This window comes from Muscardinus avellanarius, assembly GCF_963383645.1.
Source record: "Muscardinus avellanarius genome assembly, chromosome: X".
NCBI classification, from domain to species: Eukaryota; Metazoa; Chordata; class Mammalia; order Rodentia; family Gliridae; genus Muscardinus; species Muscardinus avellanarius.
The window spans coordinates 109,669,762-109,684,240 of record NC_137792.1 but is presented as its reverse complement, the minus strand read 5'-3'; the positions used below and the strand labels follow the sequence as shown (position 1 = coordinate 109,684,240).

Below are 14,479 nucleotides of genomic sequence, written 5' to 3'. Positions count from 1 at the left end.
TTTGTTTGCTAAGATGCAAGTTCTAAATTTTTAAAAAATGGGGACTAAGGTGACTCAAGAAGCAATTTACTGCTATATGGCTTTTTGCCAGCATCTCTTTGTTCAGTAGATGCAGAAGTTGCAATTTTATAACAGTTGAAAAAATTTTAAAATAAGCTGGGCGTGGTGGCGCAGACTTGTAATCCTCCCACTTGGAAGGCTGAGACAGGAGGATTGCTAAGGTTCGAAGCCAGCCTCAGCTACTTGTATTGCTCATACACATAATTACCTACTTATTGAAACTGACATATCTCAAATGGGCATATTAGGACTACAAATGTAATACATACTTTAAAAAAGCTTTATTTGGAAACAATTTAAAACTTATAGAAAAGTTGAGAATAGTTCAAAGAAAACCTGCATATATTTTACCCAGATTCACCCACTATTAACATTTTGTAGGCTCATGGATGCTCGCTGTCCCTCTTCCTCTTCTTTCTTTTCTTTGTTTCCTCCCCCTTTCCCAACTTTTCTGTTTCAATATTACCTCAATAATGACCTTTATTTGTTTCTCTCTGATAAAAGGCTAGTCTAGGATTGTGTATATGCAAGATAATACCATCTGCAAATAGAGATAGTTTTACTTCTTTCTTTCCAGTCTTTTGATTTTTTTCCAATTGCCTACCAAGAAGGGCTAATTGGGTAATGTGTGCATGTATGTCTCTACCATCTTGTACCCCATTAAGATGTATGACTACAATGTACCAAGAAAAAATTTTAAAATAAGCTGGGCATGGTGGCGCAGACTTGTAATCCCCGCACTTGGGAGTCTGAGACAGGAGGATTGCTAAGGTTCGAAGCCAGCCTCAGCTACTTAGTGAGGCTCTCAGCAACTTAGTGAGACCCTGTTTCCAAATAAAATATAAGAAAATAGGTCTTAGAGTATCATCCAGAGGTAGAAAGCTTCTGGGTTCCACCCCCAGTATCACTAAAATTTTTTTTTAAATATACATTAGAATGTTGAATAGAAGTAGCAAGAGCTGATATACCTCTCTTGCTCCTGGTTATAGGGGAGTGCTTTCAGTACTTACTAATTATGATGTTAGATTGAGTTTTTCATAGATGCCCTTAGTTTGAGGAAGCTCCCTCCATTCCTTGCTTTTGAGAATTGTATAACCATTTTAATAATAGTTTGGTATTACTTGATAAAGTTTAACTCAATCATACTCAGTTACCTAGCACTTTTACTCGGTATATATTTTGAAGGTAGCTCTAGTATTTGTGTACTAGAAGAGTTAAACAGAATTCTCATACCAGAATTATTTGTAACAGCAATTAAGTTGGAAACAACACAAATGATCAAGATAGAATGGTAAGTAAATTATTAAATATTCATACAATACAAAACCACATAGTAGTTGTTCTCAAATTTTAGCATATAGAAGTATCACCTAGAGTGCCCTTAAAACACAGTTTGCTTATTCATAACCTTAGTAAGCAGGTACTAAAATTATGTTGAAATGGAAACTTTTCATAATGTAAATTGTATTTGCTCCTAGATACTATAACAAATAACTGAGGTGGAGAAACTTAAGAAGATGAAATATTTCTTCTGACTTATGGTTTTAGAGGCTTCAGTCCATGGTCAATTGGTGTGTTGCTTTTGGTCTGGTGGCAAAATACTATATTATTGGGGGAGTGTGTGGCTGTAGAGGTCCATTCATCTCATGTTGGCTTGAGAATAAGAAGAGAGAAAGAGAAAGGGACTGGGTTCCCTCTTATCTTCTTTAAGGGCATGCCCCCACTGACCTAACTTCCTTCAACCAGGCTCCACCTTTGAAAGATTCCACCACCTCACACTAGGTGCTCTAGTTTGGAGATCAAGCTTTTATCACATGAACACATGAACCTTTTGGACAACATTTCAGATGTAAAGTATACATGTATGCTTCATATATTTGGATGTGTGTATGTATATTATATGCTTCATACTAAAAAATGGTTATATTATCATTGGAGTAATATTCAGGAATAGGAGAGATTGAACTTCAAGGGAGGCAGCCTACTATAGTGGAAATAATATGACCTTTAGAGTCAAATTCAAATACATTTGAATTCAAATTTCAACTCTATCCTTACCAATTGTATGATCAAGGGTACATTAATTAGGTACATCTGAACTTCAAGTTACTCATCTGCAAAATAGGATTTGCAGTACTTATTTTGTATGTTTGTTGTACTTGGAGACTGTTTCACCATTATCACTGGTAAAACGAAGGAAAAGTAAACAAAAATCTAGGAGAGTAATGAGACATACCAGTGAAAGAAATTTCAGGGAAGAAATGAATATTGACAGTAGGGAGAAAGCTGATGAAACTTAAGTGTAGTTCAGGAGGCAGTAAGGAATGACAATGCAGTGCAAATGTTTATTTAAGCAGATAAAATGATATGACAGGAGCAAAGTGTCCATTCTCTGGAGTTGTTTAGTAACAAAATCAGAGACAAAAGTTGAATAATTCATATGTGTATGGTAGATGTACAACTTGGAAAACTTACGCATCTCTGAAGGTGAAAGGAAATTGAACCCAATACATATTATGAAGTGCCTCTAGGATTAGCGATTGCTATGGTTTGGATGAGTGTCCACCAAAGGTCCATGTGTTAAGGGCTTGATCCCCAGTCCATGATGGGAGGTAGGGGAAGTTTTAGTTCTTTGAGGGTGTGCCCTCAAAGAGGACTCTGTTGGATGCTTTGCTCTTTCTCCTGTTTCTTTTGTGTCCTAACTGTGAAGTAAACAGATTGCTTTACCACATGTCCCTGCTACAGGCTCAAAAGCGACAGGACCAACCGACTATGAAATGAGAGCTCCAAAACTGAACTTTCTCTTTTTCAGTTTTTAAGTTTATTATCTCATCTATTTGTTACAGTAACAGAAAGCTGACCAGCACAATGGTAATGCAATAGTTAAAACTGACAACATTGGTTTATTCTTTGAATTGCTATCAATCATCTATATGTGCCATCCCTTTTAATATCAGTGTTAAATTTTCCTATTGTTTTATTCTTAAGGTATCTCATGCATGAATGGCTGTGATAATTCACAAACTATAGACCCAATGAGTAGTGTTCATGTAGAGGCTAATCTGCATTATGAGAGAAAATCTTTGTTTTATGGGCCTGAACTGTACTTCTAATCTTAGCCAGTTGTTTACAGATATACCTTGTCAGGCAGAAGTGTAGGCAGGCAAGAGATCACAGATGGCTTAGAGCCAGCTAACAATGACTTGGAAACGTTCAGAGAAAATTGTTATTAATAGCCTGGACATGCATATCCTATAGAGAAGATAATTCATTTTCTATTTCATTCTACCATTATTTACAAAGAAATTTACTTACTAAAGTCTCAAATAAAACTAACTTATGTTTGAGGTTTTTCTTACTGAGAACATGGGCCACATTCAGAGTTTAATTATTGACCTTGCCACTAAATGTTTGTTACTCCATGGAAATGTTTAAATTTTATTTTCCTCGCATTATTTTATTTTGATTGAATAAAATATCAGAAAATATTCTCAGGGATAGACCAGATGTTATTAAATGATTTTTCATAATTTTGATTTCCTTTGAACCTGAGTCATCATGCAGTGGTTGAATAAAACAGGCAATTACTTGAAAATTGTCTTTTACATTTTAGAGTTATAATATCATTGTGATTTCTTTGTTTAAATAGGAACATTTAAATCCAGCTGGGCTTTTCTTAAGGATGAGAATCCTCTTGAAAGGCGAAGCAGCTAATGAAGAACTCCTTGAAGGTATCATCTCTGTGTGTGAAGAGCACACAATTTTGAAATATCACCACCAATTTGTTGAAGATAAGATCTTTTGTAGTATACTAACAATAGGTATAATTTAACGGTGGCTGAGAAGGAAACTGGTAACATAGGAAAGAGATTATTAACCAGGAAGAAAGAGAAGAAAGAATAGAAGCAAATTTAAAAGTTGGTTATAAAAAGCTGAATAAAAAAAAACTGAATAAAAGCAATCAGTTTTCTTTTAGTCCAGCAGAGAATTACAGCTGCCCAACCCTTCCTAAGTTGTCTCCCACCATGAAAAACGATTAGCATTTGTGTGTGGGGAGACCATCTTATTGAGGGGCTCGAATGTGGGGGTGGTTTGAAGAAATGGTGAGGAGAACAATAAGACCTGTGTCCTCAGCCAGTCTGGGATCTCCCTGGCCTTGCTGTTGCTAAAAGAAAAATTACCTATTGATGGAGAAAGCATTTCAAATCATGTGATTTTTATAATTACTTGTATAAACCCTGTTGTTGTTTGTTTTACATAATTTTCAAGGGACTAACATGCATAGCACAAAATAAACATAGTGACATATAGCTGTGTGTCATTTCGCAAGTCACTCAATCTGTATCTTTCTGTCCTTCAATTTCTTCATTTTTAAAAGAAATATAATATTGTTCTCATTGTGTTGTTCTGAAAATCTCTTTAAATCTCTTTAAATGAGGCAGAATCTATTTATGCATACTGGCCCATAACAGTATTTCAATTTTGTTTAGTCATAAAAATAACTTAGTCTAAATTATTTTAATATGCACATTTTTGGTATATCATTAATCTTTGAGAGTTTTATTATTTATACTACATAAAATTATGTTATTATAAATAGTAATACAAAATAATATGTAATAATTATAAGAATAATTTTATTTGGCAGTAGTCCTAAATTTAGTGCTAACTTAGTATTGCTGCTGTGACCTCTAGAATTTTAGCCAATCACTTGAAGCTCAAATGTTTAGAGCATTCTGCATTTACCACCTCAGCCTATGAGAAACAAGAGAGACTACTGCAAAGTTTTGCATTAGAGAAATGAACAAACCAACTAAACTTCCTTCCCTTCCTTCCTTCCCTCCTCTCTCCTTCCTTTTTCTCTTCTTGTTTTTTCATGGTTTAAGGGATTGAATCCAGGGTCATTGTTCCTCCAAGCTACATCCCAGCCCTTTAAAAATTTTTGTTGTTGCTGTTTTGAAACAAGGTCTTGCTAGGTTGCTGAGAGTCTTGCTATGTTGCTGAGGCTGGCCTCAAGCCTGCAATCCTCCTGTCTCATCCTCCCAAGTACTGGGATTATAGACATGCACCACCACACCCAGCTAAAGCTTTATTTCAAATTAAAAATTAAAAAGGCCTGGGGGTGGAGCTCAGTGGTAGAATACCCCTGGATTCAATCCTAGTAAAGAAAGAAAAGAAAAGGGGGACTTCCGGGACGATGGCGAAGGAGCAAAATGGGGCATACGAGCCCTGCTAAAAACCAATCTCTATTACCACAAAATCAGCGCCTTTCATAGCCAGAAAACACCATCAGCAGAGAAACAAAAAATGTAATTTTAAGGGACAGAAAAAAAGAGGGCTGGAAAAATGAGACACCAGAAACCAGACCACAGGAGCCGTGGCGTGAAGCGGCGGGCACCATTTTGCCTTGCAGCACCAGGCTCCAGAGAGGAAGGGAACTCATAACGGAGTTCAGAAACCAGAGAGGAGATACACCGGCCTCACACCCGAGAACGCAGCAGCAGCGCCTTACTGCTGGCGGCAGCGGTGAGTTCACCAGGCAACACCAGACCAACTCACTCAACAGCCCACCAAGCTCCAGAGAGGAGCAGCGGACAGCGGGCCGAGGTGAGCTGCTGCGGAACAGCCGGGCGGGATTCGACAGTTTTCGCGGCGCAGGGAGCAGCTAAAGCTCCCAGGGGCTGGGTTCAGTGCACCCTGCAGGGACTCAGAGTGGAGTTCAAAAACAGAAAAGAAATATGCCAGCCTCATGGCCGAGGGCGTGGCAGCAGCGCCATATTGTTACCAGCGGCAGCAGCAGCGAATTCACCGAGTCCACGACAGCTCCATCTGCGCACTCAACAGTGAGTCAAATTGCGGCCCCTAGAGGAGAAATCCCAGTACTGTACTCCCAGGGACTTGACCCAGTGGGGGAGTGGTTGTGGCAGAGATATTACACCATAGGAGAACGCCCAACCTGGCACCCCCCATGGTCTAAAGCAGCCTCGATTGACTCCCTGGGCCTGAGACTCTGTGATACAATCCAGTAAAGGAGTAGTGGGGACTGAGATACCACAGACTCGAGATCCACAGCACCTTAAGTGAAGTTATAGTGACCCAGGGAAGAACCCAGAGAAGGCACAAACTTCCGAAATCATGGGAAAGAGGAATAACACTGGAGCAATGAATGTCCACAACCCCACAACATCAGAACCTGACAAAACAGAAATTCAGAGTTTTATAGAAGATCAAATCAGGAAAATAACTGTAGAAATAATAGAGTGTTTTGAAAAGAATTCAGAGAGAGAGCCAAAGAGAGGTAAAGGATGCAATTAATGAAGTAAAGGCCTCAATTCAAAGTACAAACAACCGATTAGACCACATGGAGAATAGAATCTCGCCCCTAGAAGATGATCATTCAAAAAATGAACGCATAGTTTCTAATTTAGAAAAAAAAAATCCGACAGCAGGAATCTGACATTGAAGAAATATGGGCCCATTTTAAGCGAGCTAACCTAAGAATAATTGGAATAGAGGAGGGAAAAGAAAGTGAAACCAAAGGGATCAACAATCTCTTCAAGGAAGGAATAGCAGAAAATTTTCCAAACATAGAGCAAGAGGTTGATACACAGGTCCAGGAAACTTATAGAACTCCCTTTAGACAGGATCGGAGAAGAGGATCCCCACGCCACATAATTGTCAAAACGACCAATGTGGAAGCCAAGCAGAGAATCTTAAAGGCAACAAAAACAAAGGGCCAAGTGACATTCAGAGGCAAACCAATTAGAATCACTCCAGACTTCCCAAACCAAGTCATGAGAGCCAGAAGGGCTTGGAGTAGTAACATATTCCAAACTCTGAAAGAAAACAACTTCCAGCCAAAAATTTCCTACCCAGCAAAACTTTCTATCAAATTAGATGGGGAAATAAGAAGCTTCTATGACAAACAGAAACTGAAGGAATTTGTCTTCAAAACCAGCGCTAGAGAAAATACTCAAAGAGATTAACTACAAAGAAGAAATAGGTAACACACATCAGAACCAGAGAAACAAGATTTTCCATCCAACAGACAACTCAGATTGGTTATCTGTGGAGATTCATTATTTATGTTAGTCTTTTACCTATTTCTAAATTGTATTGTTTGCTTTTATTGTTGCTAATTTTTAGGGTTTCTAGTTGGAATATTAATATACCTTCAGATATAGCATTTGGAAATATTTTATCCCATTCTATCATTAACTTTTAACTATGTTTACACTGTCTTTGGATATACAATATGTTTTTATTTTTTAGGGAGTTTGTATACTCTTCTGTTTCCTGTGCCATTGAAATCATATCCAAGAAATCACTGCCAATTTCAATGTTGTGAGGTTTTATGACCCAGATTTTCTTCTAAAAGTTTATAGTCTTAAGATTTATATTTAGGTATTTTTTCTATTTTGAGTTAATACTTGTATATGGGATTAGGTAAGGGTCCAATTTTATTCTTTTTCATGTAATTAATATTTTTCAACAATATTTAGTTAAAAGATTATTATTTCCTCCACCAAATGTTTGTGGAAACCTTGTAAAAAATAATTTGACAATATATGGAAGAATTTATCTCTAGACTTTTATTTAACTTCAATGGTTTATATTTCTGCCTTTAGAATAGTACTACACTGTTTCAATTATTGTAGCTTTATATGGTTTGAAATCAGAAAATGTACATTTTCTATCTTTGTCCTTCTTCGAGATTGTTTTGGGTATCTAGAGTCCATATTCCATATCAGGATAGATTTTTTCTGAAAAATAAATAAATGTATAATAGTTTCACCTTAAAAAAAGAAAAAAATATCCTCTGGTAAGAAAGAAAACAAAAAGAAATATTGAACTGTTATCTTTTAGTCATCAAAAGCTTGGTATCAGACAAATGAAACTGTTATGTGAGATCATCATCGTTAATATTGGATAAATTGCTATAAAACTAGATGTCAACCACTAATCCAAGCATGGGAAGGAGGGATGGGGAGTGAACGGGGTGGGGATCGGGTAGGGGCTAACTGGGCGATGTGTGCATGTATGTCTACAAAAGTATTTTCTTTATATCATTATGATGTATGAATACATTGCACCAATAAAAAAATAAATTAAAAAAAGAAAAAAAAGAAAAGAAAAGAGAATATGTCTACTCCTATAGGCTTTACCATATAAGAAAAGCAGATAGATTATTGAAGTCAAGAAGTTTGAGATTGGTTGCTTTTGCACAAGAATTATTTTTTTTGAGGCTTTTCTACCTCTGGGCTATACCTCCAGACTCTTTTTATACTTTATTTGCAAACAGGGTCTCACTAAGTTGATGGGAGCCTCACTAAGTAGCTGAGGCTGTCTGTGAAGCTGGATCCTCCTATCTCAGCTTCCCAAGTATTGCAATTGCAAGTGTGTGGCACCACGTCCGGTGCCATTTTTATTTTTTACTTTGCAACAGAATCTCACTAAGTTTCCTAGGTTGACCTCAAACTTGTGATCTTCTGCCTTAGCCTCCTGAGTTGCAAGACTTACAGGTGTGTGCTACCACACCTGGCCTGTACTCAGCAATTTTTTGTGCTTTTATTGGTACATTATAGCCTCACATCATAATGTAATTCATGTTGACAATGACATATATGCACTCGCTCTTGGTGCCCCTTTCCACATTTACCTCTGTACTCAGCAATTTTAATATTTGCATAATGGTTTAAGGCTATCCTATAGCGGACATTTAGGGTATATTTCCTTTCTATTGTTATAATACCACAGCTTTTCTCTTTTTGTCTTTGATTTGTTTTGTTCTTTTTTTGGTTATGGTGGTACTGGAAATTGAACCAGGGGTGTTCTATCTTTGAGTTACACCCCTAGTCCTATTTTTATTTTGAAACAGTGCCTTGCTAAATTATCTTGCATGGCCTCAAACCTGTGATTCTCCCGTCTCAGACTCTCAAATACTATAATTACAGCCTTTCTCTACTGCACCTGGCTAATATACTATTCTTTTAATATATCTGTTAGTAAACTTTTCCCTATACTTTTTTCAGGTGGCCTTTCAGTAGTACAATTTCTAAAATAAAGGGAATAATAATTTATTTAATGTTTAGTAAATGCTATGTAAATATAATTTCTGTAAATTGTCATATGTAGTCTTCTCAACAACACTAACAGGGATTGGTGGTATAAGCCCCCATTTTACAGATGACAGTATTAAGATAAAAAAAAACTTGACTATGGTTAGACCATAGGTATGGTACCATGGGTAGGTACCATAGATAGCTCTGACTTCAGATTCCTAGCTCTTTACCACAGAGTTCTTAGCATTGCTTCCCAGAAAGATTGTCCCAGGTTATTTCCTCATTTATATAAGAGTACCTGCGACACAGTCTCCCTCTAGCATTGGATGTAAGTGCTCTAAAAAGATCTTGATAAGTTATTAGACAAAATATGACATAGAACAAGCATATAATAAATAGGTTTAGAATAGAGGAAAATTACTAGAAATAGTTAAACTTTCTAAAAATGAAGCTGACATGATCATTTCATTTTTCCACTTTGTTAGCTGTCATGGAAATACAGCATCTTGATATGCCTTTAGACTTCTGTCTGGATGTTGCTAAACTGTTGATGGATCATGAAAGGTACAGATAAATTTATTTTTGTTTTTCTAAAGACTAACATTTTCTCTGTTTTTAAAGACATTGACTATATAGAGACATATATATATATATACACTCATATTTCATGACCATAATATTTGTTATTGTTTTAATCAATTTAGAAGATGGTACTTCTTCCTTTTTTACAATAGAAAATTATTTTTAATTTTTAAATTAATTAAAAAATGCAGCGAAAAAAAGAGTAAGATGTAGTTTTATAAAATGGGAGTTAGGCTAGTGTAACCTGCAGGCCCAGAGCCATATAGAACAAGAAATGATGAGTGGGTGCAGTATTGTAATTGTATGCCTCTCTAGCTTTATATTCATGGTATCATTAATGTCAAAAGGGACCTTGGCATTTTTACAGACTCTTTAATGGTTCTAAAACTTTAGTGTCATCAAAATCACTGTAAAATAAAGCACCTGAAAAGATGCTCACTATCATTAACCATTAGGGAAACATAAATCAAGACCACAATGAGAAACCATATTTACTAGGACAGCTACAATAAAAAAAAGATTATAGCAGATATGGAAAAATTATAATCCTCATATACTGCTGGTGGAAATGTAAGATGTTGCAGCTTCTTGGTATAACAGTGTATTGTTTCCTTAATAAATGACTTATACTGATGTCCTATGACACAGTGTATTTGTCAGCTTTTGTCTTTATAACAAAATACCAATAGTTCCCCTTTATAAAGAAATTTGGTTCATTTAGTTCACAATTTTAGAAGTTCAGGGTCATGACACTGGCATCACCTCAGTTGTGGTGAGTACCCCCATGATGTAATGCAGTCACATCATGGGGGATGTTAATGGTGGGAACATGAATGGAAGCAAGTAATCACATCTCAATACCAGAAGTCAGAGTGAGAGCGAGAGCGAGAGAGACTCAGACATTTAGAATAACTAATTGTTGTGAGAACTCTTCCAGAAGATCAATATACCTTAAGAGATCAGCACCCACAATGACCAAAAGACCTCCCACTAGGACTCACCTCTTAAAGGTTCTACATCATCTCAATATTGCTACTTAGAGGACTAACCCCACAACATAAGAAACAAACAACATACAAACCATACTGCCTAGAAATTACACTCCTAGGCATATATCCAAGAGAATTCCAAGCAGAAATCCACACAAAACTTGTGGACCACTGTTCATAGCAGCATTGTCAAAATGTGGAATAAAGAAACAGAGTATTAATATGTTGTAACATGAATAAACTTTAAAAACATGCTAAGTGAGAGAAGCCAGTTACAAAATCACATATTATAAGATTTAATTTATATGATATATACAGGAAAGGCAAATTAATAGACAGGAAGCATATTAGTGATTACCTAAGGCAGTAGAAATGGAGAGAACAGTGGCAGCAACTGCTACTGGGTAGGCATTTCTTTTTGATATCATGCAAATGCAAAATTAACTGAGTGATGGTTGTGCAACTGGAAGAATATACTAAAACCCATTGAATTGTATACTTAAAATGGATGAATTATATGGTGTGTGAAGTATACCTTAATAAATCTCTAATAACAAATAATCAGGGCTGGGGGTATATCTCAGTGGCAGAGTGCATATCTATAATGCCTGAGGCCCTGAGTTTGATCACCTGTGTTGCAAAAACATCATCATCATCATCATCATCATCATCATCATCACCACCATCATCATCACTATGGAAACATAAATATATAATTTCAGGGCCTTTTTTCACAAGAACGTGTCTGTGTATTCTTTTTTAAGTTCTTCAGGTGGTTCCTGAGACCCACTATTACAAACTAGAGGTCAGCAAACAGTTTCAGTAAAGATGCAGGTAGTAAGTTTTCAGACTTTACATACTTATATGTACATATGTATAGCCTATACATATGTACATTTATATCTTTGCTTTTTCAAGAAATATATACATCTATCACATCTATCTATCTTTCATCTATCTATATCTATCTATCTATCTATCTATCTATCGAAAGAGATGGTTGTGTTCCAATAAAACTTTATTTGCAAAAACAAATGACAGCTGGGGATGTAGTTCAGCAGAAGAGCACTTGCCAACTGTGTTCTGAGTTCCATTCCCAGAACTCCCTCTCAAACAAACAAACAAACAAACAAACAAACAAACAAACAAACAGGTTACTTGTTGGATTTCCCCTGTGTGCTATATAGATTGCCAATCTTTGTGGTAAATGAGTGTCCTACCTGGAACATGATTTCTTTTTTATAATTTGTTAGATGAGAAGTGATTCAACTACTTCTGGAATACCTATGGAAAAGGGGAGCTCATTTTATTTTATTTTGTTTTATTTGTGGGTCTGGCGATGGAACCCAGGGGGATTTGACCGCTGAGCTATACCCCCTGACCTATTTTTTATTCTTTATTTTGAAACAGGGTCTCACTGAGTTGCAGAGGGCCTCACTAAGTAGATGAGGCTGTCCACGAACCGCAATCCTCAGGTGTCAGCCTCCCAAATGCTGGGATTATAAGTGTACACTGCCACATCTCGGCTATATTTTTTTAAACTGAAGTATAAAATTATTCTTCATATAAAATTGATACATGTTTCCAATAATATCAAAGGCTGCTCACTCTGCCACTGGGTGCTCATCTTCCACAAGGTTGCTGCATGGCAACATCTAAATATTTAACTTGACAGCTTTTTTTCAAATTCATTCTAACATTGTTCATAATATTGTTTTTCCCAGGAAAATGCTGTGAATGTAACTGAACATAATACTGTATATCTGATCTAAGCATATGCCTTTCATGTTGTAAGTGTTCTAATCTTCTACTGTCCAATTTGGTAGCAAGTAGCCACATGAAGCTATTTAAATTATTAATCAGGATTTTAAAAAATTTAAATTTAAAATTAAATTAAAAAAATTTAGCCCCTAGTCACGTGAAGTTTATGATCAACTTACTGGACATCACAAATAGAGAACATCTCCATTATAACAGGAAGTTCTATTGGGCAGTACTGTTTTAGAGCCCTTCTTTCTCTATTTTGTTCTTCTCCCTCTCCCTCTCCCTCTCCCTCTCCCTCCCCCCCTCTTTCTTTCTTTCTTTCTTTCTTTCTTTCTTTCTTTCTTTCTTTCTTTCTTTCTTTCTTTCTTTCTTTCTTTCTTTCTTCTTTCTCTGTTTTGTGGTACTGGGGATTGAAGCCAGGGACATTCTACCTCTGAGTTACACCCTCCAGCCTGATTTTTTATTCTTTATTTTGAAACAGGGTCTTAGGGCTCACAAATTGCTGAGGCTGGCCATGAATCTATAATTCTCCTTTCTCAGTCTTCCAAGTACTGGGATTACAAGCATACGCTACCATACCCAACTGGCAAACAGTATTTAAATTGGCTCTTTTCTGGACCTGGGGTTATACTTCAGAGTTAGACATTGGCTTAGCATGCACAAAGCTCTGAGTTCAAGCCCCAACACCAAAAATAGAATAGAAAAGAAAAATTGACTCTTTTTTGGTAGCCATATCATATGGTTAATTTACTAGGCTTACAAAACTGAATTTTACAATATCAGTTGCTCTTAATGCATAAATTCTACATCTTCTACTTTTATGTGAGAATAAGCACCCAATAGCCATCGATTATAAACTATTATTATCTATATTTATAGCCACATAATTCACAAATGCCAAACTACAGAACCAGCCAAGGTGTCCATCAACAGATGAATGGATTGCAAAACTCTGGTATATACACACAATGGAATTTTACTCAGCCATAAAGAAGAACAAAATTATGTCATTTGCAGGGAAATGGATGGAGCTGGGAGAACATTATGCTAAGTAAGATTAGTCAGTCACAAAAAGTAAAAAATGGATGCAAATGTCCCTAATATGCGAAAACTAGGGAGAAAATGGGTCAGAGGAGGAACTCTAGATGAAGGAAAAACCTGAAATGAGCAAAAAAAATGACCTAATTGAGAGTGATGGGAAGGGGAAACAGGAAACTCTCTAATGCACATGATGTAAGTTCATAAACATATCAAAGTCAATCACTAAGCCAAACATGGGAAGGGGGAGGGGGAAGGGAATATGGTAGAAACTGAGGAAGGGCTAAAGAGTTTGCATTTATGCCTCTACCATCTTATACCCAATTAAGATATATGACTACAATGCATCAAATAATATATATATATATATATATATATATATATTCCAAAACAAATTTAACCTAAAAATGAAAATAATTAAGCTATTAGATTTTAGCCTGGTTGTTACAACCTGTTTTTATTTAGTTGTTCATATTTTTGTGAATTTCAATTTTAGCATGTTATGTTTTAACTACTCCTTCTAGTTGGTGTCATCTTCAGTTTTGGTTTTCATGCCACCTGTCTTCATCTACCTCAGGTATCTGCAAACTTCTTGAAAGACAGGATAATATATATATATATATATATATATATATATATATATATATATATATATATATATATATATATGTATGTATATGTTTTAGGTTTGTAGGTTACACAGTCTCTAGTCAACACTGCCATTGTAGAGAAAAAGCAATCATAGATAAAAGATGTGTGGATATATCAAATAAAACTATAAAACTATATTTTTCTTTTTTTGAGATAGAGTCTCTCTCTGTTGCCCAGGCAGCACAGTCTAATCAGGTTAATGGAAACACATTAGTTGATGCTTTTTGGGTACAACCATTAAAGCTGATATAAATTCACTAAATTGCTTATCCATGCTTTCTAATTTTTTTAATTTTCATATTTCTTTTGCAAAACTAGGGATTGAACCCAGGG

General features: G+C 36.0%; 1 protein-coding gene across 1 annotated transcript in view; it reads left to right on the top strand.

Annotated features, from left to right (window-relative positions):
• Positions 1-14,479, top strand: part of TEX11 (testis expressed 11) — a gene marked incomplete at both ends in the record, with an annotated part of 284,756 nt that overhangs the window by 94,689 nt on the left and 175,588 nt on the right. Inside the window, 3 exon segments of the mRNA XM_080718988.1 lie at positions 2,907-2,931; positions 3,710-3,791; positions 9,608-9,686. Of these exon segments, the coding sequence (XP_080575114.1) occupies positions 2,907-2,931; positions 3,710-3,791; positions 9,608-9,686 (186 nt within the window).